The sequence below is a fragment of the Suncus etruscus genome, chromosome 19, assembly GCF_024139225.1.
Source record: "Suncus etruscus isolate mSunEtr1 chromosome 19, mSunEtr1.pri.cur, whole genome shotgun sequence".
Taxonomy (NCBI): Eukaryota; Metazoa; Chordata; class Mammalia; order Eulipotyphla; family Soricidae; genus Suncus; species Suncus etruscus.
The window spans coordinates 28,796,840-28,823,320 of NC_064866.1; the positions used below are offsets into that span (position 1 = coordinate 28,796,840).

General features: G+C 48.4%; 1 protein-coding gene across 1 annotated transcript in view; it reads left to right on the top strand.

The window, feature by feature from the left end:
• The window catches only part of SLC6A17 (solute carrier family 6 member 17), a 31,904-nt gene extending 10,978 nt beyond the window's left edge, over window positions 1-20,926 (top strand). Inside the window, exons 6-11 of the mRNA XM_049765693.1 lie at window positions 13,624-13,865; window positions 14,302-14,494; window positions 17,270-17,462; window positions 17,867-18,026; window positions 19,835-19,997; window positions 20,524-20,926. Of these exons, the coding sequence (XP_049621650.1) occupies window positions 13,624-13,865; window positions 14,302-14,494; window positions 17,270-17,462; window positions 17,867-18,026; window positions 19,835-19,997; window positions 20,524-20,892 (1,320 nt within the window). The 3' untranslated portion in view covers window positions 20,893-20,926. The remainder of the gene's footprint in view (window positions 1-13,623; window positions 13,866-14,301; window positions 14,495-17,269; window positions 17,463-17,866; window positions 18,027-19,834; window positions 19,998-20,523) is intronic.
• The last annotated feature ends 5,555 nt before the right edge of the window (window positions 20,927-26,481 follow it).

Genomic DNA, 26,481 nt, shown 5'->3' on the forward strand with positions numbered 1-26,481 from the left:
GTCTATGCCAGCAGAGAGTTCCCCTGGGGATCACCACTTTCTGCACAAGTCTGGTAGATGATTTTGTTTTATTTAAAATAATAGACCACTGGGGCCGAAGAGATAGCATGGAGGTAGGGTGTTTGCCTTGCATGCAGAAGGATGGTGGTTCGAATCCCAGTATCCCATATGGTCTCCTGGGCCTGTCAGGAGCGATTTCTGTGTGTAGAGTCAGGAGTAACTCCTGAGCACAACTGGATGTGATCCAAAAAACAAATAATAATAATAATAATAATAATAATAATAATAATAATAATAATAATAATAATAGAAGACCACGTGAAGAGTGAGCTAGCATCAATGACTTTAGTCTCTTTTAATCCAAATGCCACCTCAGGGGGGACATATGGGACTCCTCATAGGGCTGCAGCTAAAGATGGGCTTCCCTAAGAAGGACCCCAGGTCCACTGAGGAATGGAGAGGCCTCTAGGGAAAAGCAACTGCTCTCCCCCCACCCATGCACCTAAAAGGGCCTCAGCCTGGCAGATCTACAGGGGCTCTCAGCAGCGCCTTCCTGCATGCCATCAGGCTCCTGCTTCACTTGGGCGTTTTCCCCATACTTGCCTTTGCACTTTCTAGGGACAGGATATGCTCTGGAGGCATTCCTGAGTGTAAGGGTTCCCAGAGGTCTGGAGAGGGCCCCTCATTACTCCTAGAAATCCCTGATACGTCATCCACGAGTTCAGAAATAATTTGTGAGACTGGCTGAGTGTCCCTTCCACACAGGGATGCCCCATTTGATTTTGACACCTTTAAAGTGTTTCATTAGGAAGTACCATAGACATATATCAATGCACCAGTAGTGGTATAATAAGCCTTAAGAAATGAAATGTGGGGGCCGGAGAGATTGCAAGCAGCCAATCCAGGACTGATGGTGGTTCAAATCCCGACATTCCATATGGTCCTCCATGCCTGACAGGATCGATTTCTGAGCACAGTCAGGAGTAACCCCTGAGCACTGCCGGATGTGACCCAAATAACATAAAACAAACAAAAATGAAATGCTCAGACGCTATAAAGTGTCTGCTTTGACCCTTTTCCTTTCCTTCCCAAAGATAACCACTATTCAGAATATGGGATTCATCTTATTAATAATGCATTTTAATAACAATAAATGTATGTCCATAAAAATGTGTAGCATTCATGCATATTGCAAAATTTACATAAAATGGCATCATATAACATGCACTTTCTGCAACTTGATTTTATTTATGCTCAGTACTGGTTTCTGAGATTTATCTAATTAATATATGTAGCTCTAGGATATCCATTTTCCTCTGTATTGTGTTCTGCAGCAGGAAAGAAAACAAAATGACTTATCCATTCTCTAGTTGCCGATCATTTGTTTCCCATTTCCATCATGGCTAATCATGCTATAATAAATATTATTGTACAGATGTCCTATGCACACAGTTCTCTAACATCAGGAGTAGGATTGCCATTTCTTTTTCTTTTCTTCTTTTTGTTTTTTGGGCCATACCTGGCAGGGCCCAGGAATTACTCCTGGCTCTGTACTCAGAAATCACTCCTGGCAGGCTCAGGAGACCGTATGGGATGCCAGGAATCATCCTGGAATGACATGTGCAAGGCAAATGCCCTACTGCTGCGCTATCTCTACAGCCCCTGGATTGCCATTTCAAAGGCAGTGTATAACTTCCACTTTACTGTTGCTTTAAAGAGTGGCTGCATCTATTAACATGTGACCAGGGCTGTAGAGATAGCATGAAAGCAGGGTGTTTGCCTTGCATGCAGAAGGATGGTGGTTCGAATCCTGGCATCCCATATGGTCCCCCAAGCCTGCCAGGAGCGATTTCTGAGCATAGAGCCAGGAGTAACCCCTGAACGCTGCTGGGTGTGACCCAAAAAAAACGAAAAACAATAACAACAACAAAAAACTGAGGGTACTGTACTGTTCATGGAGGGGAGGGTTGGGCCACACCCAGATAACACCTGGATCTGCACTCAGAGATAATTCCTGGTGCGTGGATTGAACAGGAGTCAGCCCCTTGAAAGGCAAGCATTATCCCTGCTATGCTCTGGCTTCAACCCCTGATGGTGTCTTCTGACGCTGGAGTAGTATCTGGCCACAGCCAGAGTTTTCCTCATAGACAGCACAACATGGAGGTACCTTGAAGGCATGAAGCTCAATGAAAGACCAGTTACAGATGAGCTTAATATTTGATTCCATTTATACAAAATATCCAGAAAAGACTAATCTGTCCTAAGAGCAAACAGCCTACTGGTGGCGCAGGACTGAGACTTGGGGAAGAGTGGGGGAGAAGAAAGTAGGGGTTTTCCTTGCAGGGTGATAAAGATGTTCTAAAATCAATGGTGCTAAGGGCTGTGAGAGATTCTAAAAGCATTGACATATACTTAAAACATTCAATAAAGAAGGGAAGATCAATGCTCTTGGAGAAGGAGGTTCCTGGTCCTTGCGTAAACAGGAGGGCAGGATTCAGTAACTATGTAAAGAAATTATTCTTTTTTATGTTTTTATTTTTGGCTCACACCGGCAGCACTCAGGGGTAACTCCTGCTCTTCACTCAGAAATTGCTCCTGGCACACACAGGGGACCATATGGGATGCCAGGATTCGAACCACTATCCATCCTGGATAGGCTGCATGCAAAGCAAACACCCTACTAATGTGCTATCTTTCTGGCCCCTGAGAAATTGTTCTTAAATTGGCACATACTCAGGAGTCCAAAAAAGACAAGAGAGAAGACTACATGGGCAGGTTTTGTGGCAGAACAGAGCAGTGCATTTTACAGGAGCTCCTCCTCTTAGGTGCTCGTTGTTCTCTGTGAAACAGGAAGCCAGGACTGGGTGAACAGATGGGACAAAGACCTCAAGTAGAAAGTGGTGGAGTGGGGGACATGTACAGGGAAATGGGTAGGCACTTGGAAGATGAGGGGTCAAGAGCATGTAGTGGCATAAACAGCATGATGACAGCTGATCCTTCGCAGAGCAATCTATTCATTAAATTTTGTTTAATTTAATTTTATTTTTTGCACTGCCAGGATGGAACCCAGGGCCTCACACATGCACATGTGCTCAACCATAGAGCCCCAGCCCAACCCTTCCCTTTGATCACATTTTGACAGCAGATTATTTTCCACCATTAGTAAGGTACCTGGCACAATAGTTTGGTGTGAATTGTTTGACTCATAATGGATGGTGTTACCTAAGCACCAGACAGGGCAGCTATACTGCAAGGTGTGACAGCTCTGGAGATGGAACCTAGATCCACTTTATGGGTACAAGTTCATGTACACAGAGGTGAATGGCTCCAAGGTCCCAGTGACTAGAGCTATACCTAGGAAGACTGACACAGGGGAAGAGGGAGTGGCTTGGGACCTGTCAATGGATTGGCAGTCATGATGGGTACAGGACTCTTTGGCTCCAAGATTCCAGAGGGAGTAAAGAGATGTGAATTCTTTGGAGTGTGAGATCTTTCACTCCAAGGCTCTATTCAAGTATAGGTCAAAGGTTTGGAAGGCTGTGGACGTAGGAAGGAGTAGAATGGGGCGGGGGTACAGAAAAGGCTGCGAGACAGATGATGGACCCAAATAGCTGCTGATAGCATAGCAGTGATGCTGGAGAGAAGTGTACAGTTGTGTGAGCAGGAGACAGATGACTTGTCCCTCCGAGGGATATGAGGAAATGACGTAATGTGTGGGTGGGAATGGGGGCTGCATGGGAAGCCTAGCATGGTCCAACCCTGCTGTTCCCCTGTAGATACTTGGGAGCCTACAGACAAGGCAAAAATGCCAGCACTAAGGCCAGCCATGGCAGGCAGCCTCTGTGGGATTCTGATGGGCAGCCTACTCTGGAAGGCGAGAAGAGGGAGGGTTTGTTCATCGTGTTGAAGTTTCTGTTATCCAACATCCCAGTAGCAGGTTGCATGCAGGCCAGGTAGTCCCTTGGCAGACTGTGGGGACAAGGCTCTGAGTGGCAGTAATAGAGGAAGCAGCTGGCGTAGAGCCGAGTCATGGTGGGTCCCAATTCAGCAAGGGAGGCTGAGGTGATGGTAGAGACCCCAGTAGTGTGCAGAGCTCCGGACATCTCTGCTGTGGAGAATAATGAGAAAGGAAAGCATAACACTCCCCTCAATATACTCATATACCCCCTAAGCCCTATCACACTCACACTCCCATATACATACATAAACACTCAACATTCATATATCCCCACATGCTTCCACTCCCACACACTTACCACGTATACCCAATACACATTCAAGCATGCATTCACAGTCCCAAACACAGATACAAAACTCATTCACCCATAGACACACTAATATACCTTCCACATGCACAGCCAATAACTGGTCTGCTCACACATTCCCACATACTCTCATATCCAGACACATCCCTACTCCCACACTCATCCTTTGGACACCTCAAGTAGTTGGCCCTTACTGGCATGGTTTGAACTATGTGTCCACTTCCCTGCAGGTTTTCCACCTGACAGTTCTGTGCACTCAGATCCCACCAACCTCAGATGCCAGTTAGCTGAACACAAAGCTCTGAGCCTTAGATATGAGTTCTGATGAGGTTGGAGGTGAGATTCTGACCACCAACATTGTCCAAGACTCAACTGTGATTGCTGTGCTATGCATAGCATAGGCAGGGAACAGCAGGAAGTAGGGAAGGGTCTGAGATGTGTAGGGCTTGGAGAGGATAGGAGCCTTTCCTATGTCATCTTCATGTCTACTCTGAATTCTGAACCTAGTTCCAGCACCCCCTTGGGCTGCATAACTGCTGCCATTTCTCTCTTGCCAAGTTTCTCTGGACCCATAAGACTCCCTGGACCCTGAGCCAGATAGCCAAGAAGAGAAGCAGAGACCCAAGGGTCAGCTGTGTTGACTCCCAGCAGGGAAGGCATCTGGGGTTGAGGTCTTGTTGTAAGAGTAAGATGGGCTCTGGTAGCAGTTGCTCAGGTGCAGACAGACCCCCAACTCAATGCTCAGTCCTGGGGCTTCCATTCTCCAAGCCTCCATTTCTTCCATTGGAAGATAGGGTGAACCTTGCATGCTTCCTTGCATGCCTTGTAAGGAAGACCTGTAGGCCAGCTCCCAACATTCCCAGAACATGTGGGTGATCACCAGCCGCTATTATTCTTATCTCTCCTGAAGGTGACCCTGTCCCCAAGCTCCAGTGCCATCTGCTGTCTCACAGCTCCATCTGGCGCTTGGCACTAGCAGGTACGGGCAGGGCTGAGTCGCCATTGCCTTGCTGGGACTGTTAGCTGCTGTGGAGATCAAATGTATCTTCCCACTGCGCAGCCCAAATGGAGACTCAGTGTTTGCTGACTCAGTCACCTGGCAAAGGGCAGGGTTCCCTGATTCAGTCTCAGGTGGGCACCCTGAGACCTGTGAGGTTTGTTTTTATAGGAGGGGCAGCCCCTGTCCCCCTCTTCTTTCACAGCCTGGGGACAAGGGGCTTCCTGCATTCTGATCCTGGGTTTATCCTCTGCAGATGTGTGACTGTGCCCATGTCCCCCACTGCAATCTCTGAAAATACTTGGGGTATTTAGTATTAGGGGACTCAGCATCCCTTACATGAGCAGCAGACCTCTGGGGCCATCTCCTTCAGCAGGAGCATCCAATCTGCAGGTGGGGTGGGGCATGCTGGAGATCCCTACAGGGTGCTTTCTCCTTAAAGCCCAGCATTGGCACCTTTAGGTGCTTTCCTGTCACTCTTGGCCTCATCACTGAATCAAACTACCAACTCTACTTAGAGTCCCCCAAGCACAACCAACAGTTTAGGTCACTCCTGAGCACAGAGCCCAGGGCACCACTGGGTGGGCCTCTCCATCTGCCCCCAAAGCTGATTATCACTGGGAAAGGCCTCTAGACCTTCTGAGCACCGCTTAGGAGATGTTCTCCAAGCAAATAAATAAAACACAGAATCAGCTCAGTGGAGCAGTGAGACAGCGGATAAAGACGAACTGGGGTAGTGTACAGGAGGATTTAGCTCACGGCTCTCTTCACTACTGTACACTCTCACCATCTCATTTTGTTTTCTTTTGTTTGAGATCCATACCCTGCACTGCTAGGAATAGAATCTGAATCTCCTACAGGCAGAGCATGTACTCCAACCTGTTGACTTTGTTGTTGTTGCTGTTGTATTGGTTTTTGGGCCACACCCACTAATATTCAGGGGTTACTCCTGGCTATATACTCAGAAATTGCTCCTGGCTTGGGAGACCATATGGGATGATGGGGGATCGAACCATGGTCCGTCCTAAGTCAACACATGCAAGGCAAATGCCCTACCGCTTGCACCACCACTCTAGCCCCTGGGTTTTTTGTTTGTTTGTTTTGTTGTTTTGTTGTTTGGTTGGTTTTTGGGTTACACCCAGCAGTACTCAGGGGTTACTCCTGGATCTATGCTCAGAAATTGCTCCTGGCAAGCTCGGGCAACCAAAGGGGTGCCGGGATTTGAACCACCGTCCTTCAGCATGCAAGGCAAACACCTTACCTCCATGCTATCTTTCCGGCCCCCCAGTTTTTGTTTTTCTTTTTGTTTTTGTTTTTAAGTGAAAAAAAGACACCATCTGAAGAGTGAAGCCATTTTTGCTTACATCCAGAAACTTTGCATATCAGGTGTTCCTACAGGTCCTCTGAGAAGTTACCCACTCTACCAGCTCTGTGGTGCCCTTAAGGCACAGTGGCTACTCTTGCTGCTGGGTTTTCTGTCCCCACTAAGGATTGGTTTATGGCCTGGACTCAGAACTCCATACCCCTCTTAGGTTTCAGGTTAAAAAAAAAAAAAGAATCTTTAAATGACTCTGGCTGGGCAGTGCTTGCCAAAATCTCACTCCAGATTACTGTGGTTCTTGTGTGTGTGTGTGTGTGTGTGTGTGTGTGTGTGTTGTGTGTGTGTGTGTGAATGTGTGTTTGGGGGGGCCACACCAGGCAGGGGTTACTCCTGGCTCTGTGCTCAGAAATCTGGTGGGCCTAGAAACCATATGGATGCTAAAAATCAACTGAAAACTGCAGGGGAAACTCAGTTGCATGCAAGGCAAGTGCCCTACCTTCTATACTATCACCCTGGGACCCTCTGGAGACTTTTTAGAATAGTAATGCTGGTCCCTCTTTCAACACGTTGGGCTACTTAAGGTGGGGCCATCTGCTGCTGTTCATGTTAAACCTGGAAACAGAAGGATGGGGTAGGATTGGTGGGGTGTTTTGCTAGAGAGAGGCAGATAGAGACTGAAACAGAAAGGAGCAGATATGAAGCTATGGCAGCCAAAGATTCCGTCTTCTCACTTCTCAGATAAGAATGGCCCTACTGGGGCCGGAGAGATAGCATGGAGGTAAGGCGTTTGCCTTTTATGCAGGAGGTCATCGGTTCGAAGCCCGGCACCCCATATGGTCCCCTGTGCCTGCCAGGAGCAATTTCTGAGCATGGAGCCAGGAAAAACCCCTGAGCACTGCCGGGTGTGACCCAAAAACTACAAAAAAAAAGAAAAAAAAAAAGAATGGCCCTACTGGGAGCCAAAGTGGTAGCACAGTGATAGGGCATTTGCCTTGTATGTAGCTGATCCTAAAGGGATGCAGGTTCAATCCCCAGCATTCCATATGGTCCGCTGAGCCAGGAGCGATTTCTGAGTGCAGAGCCAGAAGTAAGCCCTGAGTACTACTGTGTGGCCCAAAACACCAAAAAAAAAAAAAAAAAAAAAAAGAAGGGCCTTACAGACCTACGTTTGATCCTCAGCATCCCATATGGCTCTTTGAGCACTGCCAGAAGTAATTCCTGAGCACAGAGCCAGGAGTAACCCCTGAACCCTACAGGCTCAAAGACTATGGCCCAAAAACCAATATGAAACTTCAACTTTTTAAGGCAGTTATTATTTTATTTTATTTGAGGGGGGCTTCCAAGTGGTTTTCAGAAAGCCTACGAACTCACTCCTCTTGTTCAATTGGTTCAGTGGTTCAATGCAAGAACCTAGGATATAATAGTATTAGCCTTGCAGTGCCAGGGACTACCCATACCATCCCAGCAATACTCAAGAGACCCATGATGTCAATTGGCCTTGGTTGCATGTAAAGCCTGCACTATAAGCCCTGCATGATCTCTCCAGCCTCTCCATCTCTGTCTCTCTCTTATCTCTCTGTCTCTCATTGGTGATTTTTTTAGTCAATATGTCAGTTTATTTTAAATTATTTTCAAATTAGGGGGGCACACCCAGTGATGCTCAGGGCTTCCTCCCGACTCTGTGCTCAGGTATTATTCCTGCCAGATTTGGGGAACCATATGGAATGGCAGGGATTGAATCTGGCTTGGTCCCTGCAAAACAAGTTCCTGACTTGCTGTACTATCATTCTGTCCCCTGACCAATGTTCTTACAAAAAGGTCCAGTGTAAAATCACTCCATCAGGTTGAGGATGAAACACATGTAATATGGCAGTCTTCTCTCTCATATGGAGAGCAAGCTTTCTGCCAGAACTGCCATTTTTATTGAAAATAGAGACCACCCTGGATGGAGCAATAAGGACAGATAGCCAGTCCCACCCAGGTTTATAAGTAAGACAATTTCTGTTTTGGGGTAAATCCAAGTTGTAAACAAAGGAATCAGGGTAATCTTTGTTTTAGGTAAAATAAGGTGTAACCTAACAATTGCCTCTTTTTTGTTCAAAAAATTGAGAGGGGTACATCAGTCATGTTCCATTGTTCTCTACAAGAAGCAGGAACCCCAGATCAAAACTTACAAAAGTGGTTGTTATTATGCATAGGCACAGTAAAAATTGACTGTAATAGCATCGAAGTTTAAACTGTATACATCATTCTCAAAACAATCAGCTTTTTCCGTATCTTTGTCTTATACATTTCATAACACTTTTTCATAGACTTCTCTGAACATAAACATTAGAATCTTTCTGCAGATACACTTAATTCAAAAATTCTTTTTGTTTTGTTTTGTTTTGTGTCACACTCAGGAGTTAATCTCTCCTGGCAGGCTCAGAGGACCATATGGGATGCCAGGATTCGAACCACCATCCTTCTACATGCAAAGCAAGCACCCTACGTCCATGCTATCTCTATGACCCCAAAAAATTCTCAAACATTCTTACACTGAGCACTGTAATTCAAATCTAGAACCTCCAAGTTCCTTTACATAAACTTTGTTAAAAATCATAAGAATAGTCGGAGAGATAGCATAGCAGTAGGGCGTTTGCCTTGCAAGCAGCTAACCCAGGACCAACAGTGGTTCAAATCCCGGCATCTCCTATGGTCCCTCGAGCCTTCCAGGAGCGATTTCTGAGCACAGAGCCAGGAGTAACCCCTGGCAAGTGCAGGGTGTGGCCCAAAAACAAAACAAAACAAACAAAAAACGCAAGAACACTTCTGTAGATATATAATATATACAGTTTGACGATAAGTTTGCTAAAACAGTATTATAATGAGTACTGTAGTAAGAGTCTATAGCATCCAAGTTTCTTTTCCATCTACTACTGTGGACAAAGACATTAGAATATTTTTGCGGACATAATTTTAGAATAAGTTGCTAAATAACACACACAATTAAAATCATAGCAATTGGGAAACATTCACTAGGATAGCTGAGAACTTTTAAAAATCTAACATTATGCATTTCCCCAGAATTGTACAAACTAATATTAAACCACTAAAGGTGGATACAAAATTTTGTTTGCAGTGGGGCATAAAACAAAGCAAAAAGATCCTATGGGTCTCTCAGTACATGCATGCTGGCATCCCCAGCACCACATTTAGTCTCCTGCATTCTGCCATGCTTGTTAGTGAGGGGGATAGAGTGCTTATGCAGTGGAGGAGCAAACACTGGACACATATGACAATACAGAAAATGGTGGATAAATACCACCAGGGATGTGCTTCAAGTGGTAACTAGAAAAAAGGTGACTGGGTGTTCAGGAGGCTCTGCTGTCTGTTCAGCTTTGAGTCTGGGGTCCTATCTCCAAAAGTATTTGTAAGGCATTTGTCTTGGTAGAAGAATGTAACAAGCAAGATGGATTCTCCCAGAGGGATGCAGTGGAACCCTCCAGTTGAGCTCCTTAGGCCCATGTGTATTTGCTTTCTTTTTCTTTTTCTTTTTTTGGTTTTTAGGCAACACCCGGTGGTGCTCAGGGGTTACTCCTGGCTGTCTGTTCAGAAATAGCTCCTGGCAGGCACGGGGGACCATATGGGACACCGGGATTCGAACCAACCACCTTAGGTCCTGGATCGGCTGCTTGCAAGGCAAACGCCGCTGTGCTATCTCTCTGGGCCCTATTTGCTTTCTTAAACACACAGAGTCTCTAAGTTTGGAGGTTTGAGGGAGAAAAGGGGCCCAAATATGCCAGAAGTTTGGATGATCTCCTTACAAGTAGGTTCCATTCAAAGAGGCTTGTGGAATGTGGGAGCTGGAAGGGCTAGTCAAGCAGCCTTGCTCCTGGCTCTTTCCTCTTCCTCTTCAGCCAGGGAATTGCCTTCCTTTTCACAGAAGGAATCTGTGGCCCACATTTTCTTATCTAAAAGCCCTGGGGCCAGACCAGCTGTTGGAATCCACGATTTTGCTCTAATTTTACTTTCCAAAGGTAATCTGGGGCATATGCCACTGTCTTTACATAACAGCCCCAGGTGGGGTCTGGGGCAGCACCCTCCTAATCAAACACAGGAGCGTTTCTGCAGCAGAATATGAATATTCACACCAAGTGAATCAACAAAGACTATAAATAGCCTCACATCTGTTCAGGTCATTTGCCACCAAGTGAATTCTTGGAGAAAATGGAAAACAACTTGTTTTTTTCTGAGGCTCTTTGTGGGTAGGGAAACTGGCTCCATAAGCAAGGGGAGATATGAAAAGGAAGAATAAAATCATCACGGTCCTGCTTGGAAAGGATTTTGGTGATGTCTTCTCCTAGGTGGAGTTTTTAAAGATTGATCCTCTTGGAGGAGCAAGAGCAATAGTACAACTGGTAAGGCTCTTACCTTGCATGTGGCCAACCTGGTCCCAGGAGCTTTCAAGGAGTGGTCCCTGAGCACTACTGGGTATGACCCAGAAACAAAGCAAAGCAAAAACTGATCCTCTTGGAAAGTTCTGGAAATGGAGCAGAGATTTCATATGCCTGGAAGGCATGCTGGCATTTCTGGATTTTCTAGATGTCAGTCATATCAGTTCTACCAGTTGGAACGAGGGCCCTTTTCTCATGCAAGAAATTGTACTTGGATGCCAGCTCAGGGTCTTTGGATAAGTTCCATAGAAGCTTAGGACTTTGCAATAGAGAACACAAGTGAGGATGGACACAGTTCTGCGAGTTCAAACATCTTTGCTGCTGTCTTTTTATGTCCCCTGATTGCTGCCAGGTAAGTGGGCAGGCAGGTGATCTATGTTGGACTCCGATATTAGGGCTAGATGGACCCTCACAGCCTCTTCATTGTATACACATGTGGCAGAAGACACCCCTAGAGGGACAGAAGTGAGGGGCAGCCAAGTCAGATTCACACAGGACTTGTGCTGCACAGGTAACAAACTCTCCCCCGCCTACCCCATCTCCCTGTTATGTCTGCAGTCAGACCTCTGGGTCCACCCTGGGGGAAAGTGGTCCAAGGAGTGTGGCCAGCAAGTAAACTGAGTCAGAAGATTGTGCTCAAAATATATTCATAGCCCAGCATCAGATCATCTGTGTTTTATTTGATTCTAGGTTTTGGGGCCACACCTATTGGTACTCAGGAGTACTCCTCCCTCTGCACTCAGGGATCACAACTGGCAGGCTTGAGGGAGCAGAAAGGATGCTGGGATTGAATCTGAGTCATGCAAGGCATGCAAGGCAAATGCCCTAGTCACTGTACTGTTGCTCTTGCCCTAAACATCTGTATTTTAGTAACTCCTTTGTCCCCAGTTAAGCAGCTCCATTCCTTTGTGCAAGTAATTTTATTTTGGGGGGGCTCAGGAACCCTTGCCTTTTTCTAAAACAAAAACCAGAAAGAAAAGTGTCCTGATCAGGCCAGAAGTCTTTGCTAAGATAAAATGCTTCTCCATACCCAGAGTTATTTGTTTCTATGAATTGGCTTCCACAATCCCACCCTCTGGGTAGGAGGGTCCCATTAACCAAACCCTCCTTTTGGGGGGATCACACCTGGTGGTGTTCAGGTCTCATTCCTGGCTCTATGCACCTGATAGAACTTGAGGGGCTATATGGGGTGCTAGGTATTGAATCCAAGTCAGCTGTATGCAATTCAAGAACTTACCCACTGCATTATCTCTCTAGTCCCATTATCCCCATTATTAAGGTGAGAAAACAACAATTTGCAAAACAGGCTCTACCACTTGCCTAACTCTTCTCCATTCTTTGTTGTTGTTGTTTATTTGTTTGTTTGAGTTTTGGGGATTGAACCAAAGGTCTCAAGTATCTTGAGTCATCTGTCCAGCCTTCTTGAGTCATCATCAGATGACTGCTGAGTCATCTGTCCAGCCTTCTCCATTACGTGAAGAAGCTTTAGGTCCTAGTTTGTCTGGCTCTCACACACCACTCTAGGTCCATTATATGAGACCTTCTATGCTACCCCTTGAGGTACATGCACAGTAAAGGGAGTGAGTATGCAAAGCAGTTTGGGAATCACCCCTTAGTTCTAACCAAGCCTGAGGGCAAAAGGAAAGAGAAGCAGGGTCTCCCTGCTGAGTCTAAAGTCTGTGCCCCAAGGTATAGGAGCAACAATGAATAGATATTGGCTCTAGGTGTGGAGTAGCTGGGTAAAGGGAAGCAGACTCCAGGTCCTTGGTCTTAGCTGGAGGAAGTGCCTAGTGTCACTGGCCTTGGTGGTTGGACCATGCTGTTGTGTGACTTGGGGCGAAGGACAGTGGTTACACATTGGTGTGCCTGAGGGTCTCTTCAAGGACTGCATACTTCACCTCTGAAGGCCTCTGAAGCTCTTTCTTGTAATGGTTCTGTGGAAATCAACAGAAACAGCAGTTTGGGGCCCTGAGCTATAGCATAGTGGTAGGGCATTTGCCTTAAGTGGCCAACCCAGGATGGACCCTGGTTTGATTCTCAGCATCCTACATGGTCCCCTGAGCCTGCCAGAAGTGATTTCTGAGTGCAGAGTCAGGAGCAACCCCTGAACGCTGCCAGGTGTGACCCAAAAACAACAACAACAACAACAAAAACACACACACACACAAAGACAAAAAATAACTGCAGTTCAAGTGGGTTGAGATGCGCCAGAAGCGCATTGCAGCTGCTTTCTCTTACCTGGGTCTCTGGAGAAGTTGGTCTCATATGTGTTTTGTTTGTTGAGGGCTGTGTGTGTTTTTGTTTTGTTTTTGTTTTGTGGCCACACCTGGTGGTGCTCAGGGGTTACTCCTGGCTCAGGAATCATTCCTGGAGGACTTGAGACCATATGGGATGTTGGGGATCAAACCCTGGTCAGCCGCAAGCAAGGCAAGTCCCCTATCCACTGTAGTAACTCTCCAGAATCTGTCACTTGTGTTTTGTACATGAAGAAGCCCAGAGAGATCACAGGCCACCACTTCTCACTATGCCCTATGACTGAACCATTATCTGTATCTCTTTTCTCCCTATATCGGTCATGTCCCCCCCTCCCTTCACCTCCTATAGTTGGACAAGATGCTGGACCCCCAAGTGTGGCGTGAGGCTGCTACCCAGGTCTTCTTTGCCCTGGGGCTGGGCTTTGGGGGTGTCATCGCCTTCTCCAGCTACAACAAGCAGGACAACAACTGCCACTTTGATGCTGCCCTGGTGTCCTTCATCAACTTCTTCACCTCGGTGCTGGCCACCCTTGTGGTCTTTGCCGTGCTGGGCTTCAAGGCCAACATCATGAACGAGAAGTGTGTGGTCGAGTAGGTGGCTCCTGTCCCCCAATCTTGCTTCTCCCTGAGGGTGAATGGGCTGTAAACAATCAGGTGCCCCACTCTGGCTGGAGGACAGAGTGCTCTCTGAAGGGTCCAGACCTCAGAGGTGGCTTCTGGGAGATGTTTCTACTGGTGATACTTGGGATTTCTTCCAGAGTATCTGAGGTGCTTCTGGGAATTCACTCACTTTTGCAATTTCTTCTGTTTTGTTTCATATGGAGGGTGGGGTGAGGGTCATCCCTGACATTGCTAAGGGACCAAACCCAGCTCTGTGCTCAGGGGTCTTGCTTTGCAGTAGCCCAGGGGCCATGTGGTGCTGGGGATCCAGCAAACTTCCTGCATTGCCAAGCATGTGTTCTGCCTTTTGCATCATCTCTGACCTCTAGCACTCCTCTCACCTGACCTTCCTTGCTTGATATTGCAGAAATGCCGAGAAAATCTTGGGGTACCTCAACACCAACATCCTGAGCCGGGATCTCATCCCCCCCCATGTCAACTTCTCACACCTGACCACCAAAGACTACTCAGAGATGTACAGGGTGATAAAGACTGTGAAGGAGGACCACTTCTCGGCCCTGGGCCTTGATGCCTGCCTGCTGGAGGATGAGCTGGACAAGGTACAGGTTTAGGCATGTGCTGTGGGACCCAGAGGGGCAGGCTGTGGGGGGCTGGAACTTGGGAGCAGGCCTTATACACCTTGGGGAGTCACTCATTTCCTGGGTGAATGAGGACCTGCTATATGTCCTGCTATATATGGAGGAAGCAGTTGAGCCAGCCTCCGATGTGGGAGGTCATCCAAGTCACTAGGGGTTCCAACAGGCCAACCCCTGCCATGAAGGCTCCAGGCAGTGCCTAGCTATGGACAGCAGAGCCAATGTGTGTATGCATTATATATGCACTTGATTCAGGATGACATTGTCTTGCAGTAGAGTCATCTACAAGCCATGCCATTGTGAGTATAGGGGGAGTTGGGGTGTATACATCCAAGCTTGGACTCACTCCCTGGGCTGGCCTGTCTCTGATCCCTCCTGGAGTGGCCACAGTGACCAACCCTCTGTCACATCCTGACCTTCTCACTGACACCTGGTGGGGTTCAGGTGCCTTGGTTCCCATTGGTACAGCTGGTATTTTTTTATTTTTTTGGTGTGACTTGTAAAGGAGACTCCCGATGATGCCCAACCCTGGTGAAAAGTCAACTCCATCCACTGTCCTTCTACAGAGGAGGCTGTGCTATACCTTATCTCTTCTCTCATAACTATGAGCAAAAGAGCCCAGCAGGGCCAATGCCTGGCATGGTTGCTTTTCCCCAAGGATCTCATCCCCCTTGGGGTTAAGGAGAAGCACAGGATCTCACCAGCACCAAGCCTAGAGTGACTCCACACTTCTCCCAAACCATGCATGATCACTGTAGTGTGTCCCAAGGAAAAGCAAATAAAACTCCCCCTTCCCCAGGACTTTCATGACTGTGACTTCATCAGGGATTGTAGCTGTTTTCTTTTTATCCTTGTTTTAATACACTACACTGTGGATGATATTAAATAACAAGAATGTCACACTGGTATTCTAAGGAGAGGCATAGACACTGGACTGCATAGCACATTTCTTGAGGTGGAAGTGCTTTCTGAACATAGGTTTTGGGTATTTTTTCCAAATTCAGAAATGGGAGCTGGAGCAATAGTATAGGTATGGTATAGGTAGGAAATTTGCCTTGTATATTGTCCATCAGTGTTCAATCCCCTGTATCTCATATGATCCCCTGACCCTGCCAGAAATGATTGCTGAATGCAGAGCCAGGAATGAGACCTGCGCACTGTTGGTGTGGTCTAAAAAATAAACAAAATCTTTTGCCAGAAAGATAGTTCAGTTGTAAGGCACTTTCCTTGAATGCAGCCAACCTAGGTTCGGTCCCCTGACATCCCATATCGTTCCCTGAGTCTGCCAGGATGGTTCCTGAACTCAGGGCCAGGAGTAACCCCTGAGTACTGCTGGATGTAAACACCCCCCCCCAAAAAAAAAACAAGGGGGGGAACAAGATAAAAATTTTTCAGAAAAGATTTTAGGAGAAGATAAAGGAAAGCAGGGAGACTCCTATATAATGGGAGGGGTCTCTATAGGCAGGATTCCAAAGAAAGGCAGAAACCCTTTTACACCTATTTTTGGGGGGTATAGATGGAGCTGGGGATAGTCATATCTGGTGGTGCTTCAGGCTTACTACTGCCACTGTATTCAGGAATTACTCCTAATGGAGTTGGGGGAAGCAGAAAGATGTCAGGGATGGAACCCAGTTTAGCAAGCCAAGCACCCTACCCACTGTACGATCACTCTGGTCCTCATTTTATATCTTTAAACGAATGTGTGGGTGAGCAATTTTCATTGTTTAAGACAGACTGGCTTAGCCAACCAAACAGGGGTTAGGGTATTGAAGTGGCTACCTCTGGTGGTGTCCTATGGGTTATTCAGACTCTCAGGTACATTTTGGGCCCTCATAACATCCCATCACAGTGATTCCTCCCATAGACATCTTCTCTTCCTGTATGTTCCCTCACCCCATTGTCCCTCTCATTCCAATGATGGCAGGAAACTCGGGACCAAAACGTCATCTGGCTACTTCCTAAACGTGGGCAAAGACTTGGGCAACAGTTGGAGCTCCCTGGAAAGGAGATTTGTTCATAGACTAGACTCACTCTTTTTGTTTGTTTGTTTTTGGCTCACACTCGGCATCGCTCAGGGGCTACTCCTGGCTCTGTGCTCAGAAATCACCTCTGGCAGGCTCAGGGGACCATATGGGATGCTGGGATTTGAACCAATGACTTTCTGCATGAAAGGCAAACGCCTTACCTCCATGCTATTTCTCCTACCCCGTAGACTCACTCTTTAATTGTGGTTTTCTCCCATGTGTCTCTCTTCATGCCCCCCCCAGAGTTATTCAGGAAACTCTGAGAACCCTAATTTTCACTTTCTCCCCAAGAGCGAGCCAGTCTTAGTTCCCAGGGTGAACTCTAAGCACTGTTGTCTTCAAAGGCTCTAATGTGATTATTTATGCTGGATGACCTCAGGGTTTGGCATTCTGAGCTGTGAGCAACATGTGAGACTTCTTGGAGGAGGAGGAGCCTGTGGGTTTTCAATGTGAGCATCTTCCTCTGAATCCCCTGGGGGTGTTTGTGGGGGTCTTTTCCACCCCAGTACCCACAAATAAAGTCCTGAATTGGTGTCTTAGTGGGATGAGGGGTGGGAGTTTGCAGGCCACTCAAGTTTAAGACTATTTGGCTCCAAACACAGATTTTGGTGATGGTGGAGGGAGCAAAGAGCCAAGTGCCCAAAGAACAGGGACAGGATGGGGAACAGGGTTTGGGCTGGGCCCTCACAGAGCCCTGGCCCCTTGTGCCCCTCAGTCCGTGCAGGGCACAGGCCTGGCCTTCATCGCCTTCACTGAGGCTATGACCCACTTCCCCGCTTCACCCTTCTGGTCCGTCATGTTCTTCCTGATGCTCATCAACCTTGGCCTGGGCAGCATGATCGGGACCATGGCAGGCATCACCACACCCATCATCGACACCTTCAAGGTGCCCAAGGAGATGTTCACAGGTAACACAGTACCTCTGGCAGAGGTTAGGCTTAGCCCAGACCCCAGACCCAGGAAGCTGCACCCTCCACCCCATGGGATGCAGCTAGGGCCAAGCTGAACCCCTCAGAAGCTTTGAAGCAAAGGCTGCTGGGAATACAAGCCTGTCCACCCGCCCTTCTCCCTGAGGCTCTGCAGGAGCTTCAGGCCAGGTGGCCCCACTCTACGCTGACTTTGTCCCATGCTAACTTAGACCCTGTCCCTTCCAGTCTCGGTGGTTTCCTGGCTGATAGTGGGACCCTGCTCCCTGCCCCAGCCCCCCACCCCCCGCCCCATTGTGCAGGGCTAGGCCTTTTGGAGGGTGGGCCCCACCTACCCCCACCCATCCTGCACCTTTGCCCCATTCCGGCCTTCTGGCTCTCTGTAGTGGGCTGCTGTGTCTTTGCATTCTTCGTGGGGCTGTTATTCGTCCAGCGCTCTGGGAATTACTTTGTCACCATGTTTGATGACTACTCAGCCACCCTGCCACTCACCGTTATTGTCATCCTCGAAAACATCGCTGTGGCCTGGATCTACGGGACCAAGAAGTAAGGGGGCTGGGAGCAGGCTCCCAGAGTGGTTGGGATCCCCTTAGGGGTGGTTAGGGAAAAGGAGGGTCCTGAGAGGATAAGACTGTGTTTATTGGCATGTCCTCATCTCTACACTGCTTTTAATGTCCAAAGTTCTTTGCCTGGGCCCCCACTCTTCAGCAACTTGTTAAACTGGTTGGGTTCTTAGTGGGTGGACAGAATATGCTGCCTTCTGGGGTGCCAGGAACCTGGTTCACAGGGGAAAGGAATCTCACTGAGCTGAGTATTCTTTTAGTTTTGAACATGGCTTCAAGTTGAATTGAGAGAATTCAGCAGTAAGGATGGGGCAGACAGATGCATAGTCACCATCAGGTCTGTTCTTCCTCTCTAAAGAACACATCTGTGTTCCCAGGAAGTCCCAGAACTAGGTCCCTCCCAGTCACTCAGCAAGTCCCACTCCCCAATTCCCTACTAGCCTGCTTGCCTGTCTGGACCTGGTCTCAGATGCAGAGACTCTGAGGGCTGCCCCAGCTGCCTGCTCCCAAGTAAGAGATATGCAGGAAGGAGACTGGTAAGGGAGGGTTAGGAGAGGCAGCTCGAAGGGGCTCTGTCTCCTCTGTAGTCCAGCCTGGCCCCAGAGTCCTTCTCAGAATATTCTTTTTAAGTGCATGGGATTGTATAGGAAACTCCTTATATTCAAAGTAATAAATTGGCTAGAGAGAAAATATAGCTGGTAAGGTACTGATAGTATTGCACATGACAGACTCAGGTTTGATCACCTTCTCCACATATGGTTCGCCAAGCCATGCCAAGAGTGAGTGATCTCTGAGTGCAGAGTTAGTAGTAAGCTCTGAATACCACCAAATATGGCCCCAATACCAAACTACTGTTTAAAACCTGCCACCTAAGTCATATGTTTTATTTCTATTGCATCAAGTTACAAGATCTAGTTGGTTCACCAAACAACAGTGACCATGACAAAGTAGCAGTAGACAAAAGTAATGTTTGTAGGTTTCTGGTCACTGTAATGTGATTATGGCCGAAATCCAGTTCCAGATATTGTTTATATTACTGTAGTTGCTTTCAGTTATCACACAGAAAGAAATAAAATAGTTCAGGGGCCGGAGACATAGCATGGAGGTAAGGCATTTGCCTTGCATGCAGAAGGACGGTGGTTTGAATCCCGGCATCCCATATGGTTCCTCGAGCCTGCCAGGAGTGATTTTGAGCATAGAGCCAGGAGTAACTCCTGAGCGCTGCTGGGTGTGACCCAAAAACCAAAAAAAGAAAAAAGAAAAAATATTTCAGTTAGGCATTATGGATGCATATTCTTTTTCCTCTGTCAGTTATAGCCTGCTGGTCTCCCAGAAGTCTGCCCCCCACTCAAACTGAGAGGTTAGAAGCCCCCACGTCTGGCATCTTTCTGCATTTGAACACTTAGGGGTGTGCAATGCACTCCTACTCCTTCCCCAGCAGGGGGAGTCTAGCGTCAGACCAATGTGCATGATCTGGTGCATGGTTGTGTCATCAGCGAAGCCACAATTCTGGGGTCGCATCCTATCCCTGGGAGATGGGGGGTAGGGTGGGGATTCATCTGACTTAGACCGAGAGGAGTTAAGAAGATGACAGCAGGGCTATCCAGTGTCAACAAAGCACAAAATAATACCCAAGCGCAGCTGAAAGTGAAGAAGAAAGTGAGCTTAGGAGGGAGAGGTCATGCTGAGAAGGCTTCTTGTAGGAGGTGGCTGCTAGGAAGTATCAGGCATGGTGGGGATGGGGGTAAAGGTGAAAGTCCCAACCCCTGGATTGTTTGCTACACCTGGCAGATTCATGCAGGAACTGACAGAGATGCTGGGCTTCCAACCCTATCGCTTCTATTTCTACATGTGGAAGTTTGTGTCTCCGCTGTGCATGGCTGTACTCACCACGGCCAGCATCATCCAGCTGGGGGTCACGCCCCCTGGCTACAGCGCATGGATCAAGGAAGAGGTGAGAGGTGCCCCCCAACTCCGCCAGCCCCAGGCCTAGGGATCCTGGGATCTTCCCCGTCCTTAAACATGCTGATGGTGGCATACACTGGAAAATGGTTTAAGTAACTCAAATTGCAGTGTCTGTGTCAACAATGTTAATATGACAGGGACTGAGATAAGCCCTTAGAGGACTACTTTAGGGTGTCAAAGCCCTGCCAAGGAATTTGCAGCTGTAACAGGTACAGCTGCATGCGTTAAGGTGGTATTGTGCCTACAGGACAAACAGGGAAACTGCATATACTTTCTCACCCTTTTGGTAGCATGGGATCCCCCTTTCCTGCCCCATCCTATTGCAGAGACTGACTAATGGGCATTTGTACCCTTCACTGGTGTGGCATCTCCTCCAAGCAATTCCCCTTCATAAGCCCTGTCTGCAGGCAAGCATGGGGTTGGGGATGGAGAATAGTCAGGAAGGGGTGACCCTCTAGGCTGAGGCATGGGGCAGTGGCGGGGTGGCCAGAATTCTGACCCCCAACCACTTGCAGGCAGCCGAGCGCTACCTCTACTTTCCCAACTGGGCCATGGCACTCCTGATCGCCCTCATCGTGTTGGCCACCCTGCCCATCCCCGTGGTGTTCATCCTTCGCCACTTCCACCTGCTATCCGACGGCTCCAACACGCTGTCTGTGTCGTACAAGAAGGGCCGCATGATGAAGGACATGTCCAACCTGGAGGAAAACGACGAGACCCGCTTCATCCTAAGCAAAGTGCCCAGCGAGGCACCCTCCCCCATGCCCACCCACCGCTCCTACCTGGGCCCTGGCAGTGCGCCACCTTTGGACAATAATACCAACCCTAATGGACGCTATGGGAGCGGATACCTCCTGGCCAGCACCCCAGAGTCAGAGCTGTGACTTACCCTCACCCACCTGCCTTGCCCCAGCACCCCTAATCTCAAACCCCAGACCCAACCAGCAAAGACCAGGCCATCTGTTGACGAGAGAGGGTCTCCCCACCACCTCAGTTCCCACACCAGTCCTAGCCATATCTGCCCCTTAAACTGGTTTGGGGACCAGAGAAGCGCTGGCCTCTAATCCAGGTCCCTGCCCTGTCTACTCCGCTGAGATCCTCTCATCAAACCACAATTGAAGTCCTGGGGCAACCCCTGAGCCCTGGTTCCCAGCACAAGGGAGACCCTGAGTAGCCCATGAGGGCCCACTCTTCTCTCCCTGCCCATAAACTGCTACCTGCAGTTCTTAGGTCTCGGGGGACCCTTTATGTCACCAGGTTATGGTATTCAGAGGTACTGCAATGGAGGTGGGAGGGCCCAGAGACTGCCTGATCTAAGGCTGGGCTGGGATTGAGGCTCTATTTTGTGATGTAGCCCGTATCCTCTGACTTGAGCATAGACCTTGAGAATCCTAGGAGTGCCCCCATATATGTTCCTGCTTAGGGCACTTGGAATGTGTCCTCAAATATGCCAGGGAGGCTAAGGACCCTCCCTATCTCCATTAAGGCTTAGCAATCTCCAATACCCTCCATCCTGGAGCCAGAGTGGGGGCCTCTACCTCTTCCCTCCCGAGGAGCTTCCCTGCCAGGAGAGGTTTCCAGAGCACAGACACAGTTCACAGCACCATTCAGATGATTTGGAGCACAATATTGTGAAGCACAGACCCTATCCCCATCCCAGCCCCCACTTTCTAGCTAGTGGCAGCTGCTTCCCTGGATTGGGGGTCCCTTGAATTTAGGAGCTCACTCCCAGGAAGTTTTCCTCAGGTTCACACTTGGGGAGAGACGAGTCACTGCCCTTTGGGGCCTTTATTTTCTTCATACAAGCACAGCCCTCTGTTATGCTGTCACTCCTGAAACCTCTCCCATCCCTTCCTGGCCATGGTACAGGGAGGGTCAAACATAGTGCCAGGACACTAGAGTACAGGACACAGAGTACAGGATGACAGTGTTAGAACCCAAAGGAGAATAAGTGGGGAGAAATGGATGAACCAATGGAAGGAAGGATAGATGGGTGGGGATTGTTGGATGGATGAATAGGTAGGTATGAATGGATGGATAGATTGGTGGATGAGTGGGTAGATGGATGAATGGATGGATGGACTAATAGAAGGCTGACTGGAATAGAAAACCACCATTTTGAGCACCTTAGTGGACAGGACATGAGTAGGACACAGGAATAGGCCTTCACAGAATGCCCTGAAGTATGCTTGTAGTTCTGACTGCATTTGGCACCGGAAAGACTAGAGTAGGCTCAGGATTCTCTCTTCCATCCCTTATTCCTTTGGTGACCCCCCTTGCTAGGGATCCATCCCCCACCCTGCCAGTTCCCTTACTCATTATTCTCCCCACTTCTCCCACCCCAGCCCTCTCAGCCCTGCCTACCCTTCCTGTATGTAGAGAGAGGAGGGGCCACCTCTCCCCCAAAGACTTGAGCATTGGGGACATAACATCCCGCCTTAGCCCCCCTTACCTGACAATACCTTCTCCCTGGCACCAGGCCAAAGCCCAAGCAGAGTTAGCAGCAGAAAAAGCAAGGCCCTAGGAGAGACACTACTATATATACTCTTCTATATATTCTATTTCTATTGTATATTCAATCTGTACATGTGGGTGTAAATGCTGTTAAATGACAAACCCAATATTATACTGTGGCTGGTGGACTATTTTCATCCTCAGTGCTGTACATATCTATTTTCATTGTATATTTGATATATTTTTAATGTTGTAGCGTGTATCAGGGGGGCCAAGTTGGATCCATCTGCTCGGTCCCTGCCGTAGTGCTGGTTGCCTCTGCCGTAGGCGGGGCCCTGTCGGGCTGTGTCTGCCATGTTAGATACAGGGCCCTGAGCTTGGTATGTGTGTGTGTGTGCTTGTATGCGTGTGCTGTCTGCGCATCGTGGGCGTGGGTACGTGTGATTGCTGACTTTCCATTCCCAGTGTTTGTCCCATTCCTGAAGCCCTTGATGTGGTCCGCACCCCACCACTGCCTTCTCGCAGCTCTGTGAGGCCAGGCTCAGGGTGAGGTTCCTTGGGAAATCTTTAGCTGTAGGGCCAGGCACCAATTTCTTGCTGGTGACTCATTGCCTTCACACACTTAGCTTGCCAGAAACAGGGAAATAAATGTGGCGCCTTGTCCGGGGTGGGGGGAAGCCCTCCCAATTTGTTTTCTAGCCAACCTTTTGCTAATCCTACCAGAGTCAAAATTCCTCACCTGGAGAAGCACTGGGTTGCCATGAAAGTATCGCAAAGCCTCGCTGCCCTATGCTTGTCCTCAAAATGGTCCTGACAGTGTTCAGAGGGGACTGTGGCCCCCTTTTCCCCTATGTCCTAACACTGGGGAGATGCCATAGGGCAGGTGGGATACCTGTTGAAGTTGGAGCCTCCCCAGAGTACCTGGATGAGCAGGAAGTGGCCTAGGAGGGCCCCTCCATCCTGTCCAGGGCCCCACCCCCTGGTTTTGGTGCCATCCCTCAGTGCCCACAGGGGGCAGTGAGCTCCAAGGCAGGACTGGGATTCCCTAGAAGTCCTGTTCCTAACCTCTGCCAGCCCCCCACCCCCATCACCAGCTTCTTGCTCAGGGAGCATCCTGCCCTCTCCCCTGTACCCAGGTGGGGGAGCACAGGCAGGACAGCCAGGCAGATGCCTGTAAGGTTGACTGTTGCCCTTCAGCAATAAATTTTTGAGTACCAGGACAAGTCCTCCCAGGTCAGCTGGCAGGAGCCCTGAGGCTGGGAAACTGGAAGCTGGCTAGCCCAGGCTCCATATAGCCTGTAGTATTATAGAAAGGGGCTACTGGTTGCCCTTCCTCACAGTGCTCCCCGCTGTGGAAAAGAGACTGAATAGGTTGAAAGGTGTGTGGACACCCTCCACCCCCACCAAGGAGTGTCTACCAGGCCCAGAAGTGCAGGGCCTCTTGCTTCTGCTCTGGGGACTGGGCTGAGGGCCTGGACCCCATCTCATGCCAAGCTCTGCTTTGTATACACCCAAGCACATCTGGCAGGTATCATAGTAGATTCTGACCTAATTCAGAACAATTTAGTTCATGTGTCCCACAACTAGCCAGAGTATTCTGCCAGGGGAAGGACAAGGCCTAGTGACCCCAGAGCTCCTTGTCCCCTTCGCCTCCCACTATGGTGTACAATAAAGTGTCTGTTCTTACCAAAGTCTATGTGTCTATGTGACCTGCCCATGATGCAGGGGGCTGGAGGGAGATGGAGGGGATGGGCATCCTAAGGGCGTTTTGGGCCAATGTGTGGCCATCTGGGATGAAGAAGAGGTGGAAGGAGTTGTGGGGGTTGGCTGAGCCAGGTGGGGAGGCAGAAGATGGCCACAAAGTTGCTTTCTGAGGAACCAAATCTGCTATTGATGAATACAAGTGGCCTTGTTGAGATTGAGTTGAGTAAGGCCACACTGAAGAGACACAGTTCCCATGAAAACACAAGCTAAAAAAACTAAAGCAAGGGGCCAGAGAGATAGCATGGAGGTAAGGTGTTTGCCTTGCATGCAGAAAGACTATGGTTCAAATCCCGGCATTCCATATGGTCCTCCGAGTCTGCCAGGAGCTATTTCTGAGTATAGAGCCAGGAATAACCACTAAGTGCTGCCGGGTGTGACCCCCCCCCAAAATAAAATAAAATAAAATAAAATAAAAAACTAAAGCAAGTGTTAAAATAACCTGCCTCTGGAAGGAAACTACCTCCTCAGAGGGCCTGCTAAGTTCCCATGGCTGGCTTCAATGCTCCTAAAATAGGGACACCGGGGTGTAGATCTTTCCAGGCAAGGAAGGCAATATACTTAACAATCAGGGCATTGTTGGATGCCCACTGACCAGGGCCTCATGTGGAAAATTCTTACCTGGCCTCAGTGCTGGGGCCTCTATGAGGAACTCTAGGCCCTCCACAAGGCCTAGTTAAGGGAGAAAGTGCCTTTCTTTGGGGCCGGAGAGATAGCATGGATGTAAGGTGTTTATCTTGCATGCAGAAGGACGGTGGTTTGAATCCCAGCATCCCATATGGTCCTCTGAGCCTGCCAGGGGTGATTTCTGAGCGTGGAGCCAGAAGTGGCCCTTGAGCACTGCAGGGTGTGACCCAAAAACCAAAAAATAAATAAAACCCCAGAGAGTGCCTTTCTTTATGTCAACTCCAGTACAAAAGCAAAGATGTTATCCTGCAGAATTGGACTTCCCTGTTCTCTCACGTTCAACCCTAAGAATTTATTAAGTGCATGGTGCACTGCATGGTTCTTTGAAGTAGCTAGTAGTAGGAGACCTGGTCTTGCCTCAGTTTCACAGAGCAGAGAAGTTGGAAGACTCAATTCCCAGGGGAGATTCCACCACCCGCTCCCTCTCAGAGACAGACAGGAAGCTTCGGTTTCCTTCTGCCAGAGAAGAAAGTGTGTTTCCAGAAATAGACACCAGATGGCAGGAAGACCTTTCTCTCCCTAGCCCAGTCCACCACCCTCCTTTGCTTACTCCTTTGGGGGTTCATCTATTCCTTGAGCAAACTTTCAGCATCCAACATAAATAGGTTCAGTACAATCTATGAACACTAAAGATGAATAAACCCAAATTCTTTATTCCATATTCAGCTCAAGTTTTGCCAAGAGAAGCCCCCCTTCCACATCCTTCTCAACACTAAATTACCCCAAGATACCTCAAATGGGAAAAAATATCTGGATACTATTATTTCATTTATTTATTGTGTGAGGGGGGGCCACACTCGGCGGTGCATAGAGATGATTCCTGGTTGTGCTCAGGGATCATTTCTAACAGCCCACAGGAAACCATATGTGCTGCTGGGAATTGAACTGGGGTCAGCTGACTGCACGGCAGTACCCGCTATACTAGCTGTACTAGCTATCTTAGCTCTTGAGTCCCTACTACTTCTTGCTTTATTATTCAGTCCTTTTGTGCATGGTCTGATTGAAAGGCCTTTCTCCTGCTCATCAAAAGCAATAAGTATGGAGCCAGAGCAATAGTGCAGGGCATAAGGCATTTGTCTGCCTTGTGTGATTTAGCCTAGGATGGACCGCAGTTCGATTCCCGGCATCCCATATGGTCCCCTAAGCCAGGAACGATTTCTGAGCACATAGCCAGGAGTAACCCCTGAGTGTCACCGGGTGTGGCCCCAAAACCAAAAACAAAACAGAGAGAGAGAGAGAGAGAGAGAGAGAGAGAGAGAGAGAGAGAGAGAGAACATTAAGTAGCTCATGTGCATAGCCTTGGAAGAATCAGACTCCAGGCTTACAGGCTTATATGCTAGCTGGGCCTTCTGTTTTCTGGGGACCTGGAATGGGTTCTGTCCTTTCTTTTTATTTTCCTTTCTGGCCTGTGAAGTAGGCCTTTAAATGGACTAAATGAGATTAGTCATGTGATTATAGATCAAGTCCCCCCCAAGACACTTCAACCAACCATTTTATTATCTCCTGGTTTTGTTGGAATAGACTTCAATCACGGCTTCTCTAATCGACTCTTCTGATGGCAAGGAAGGGGC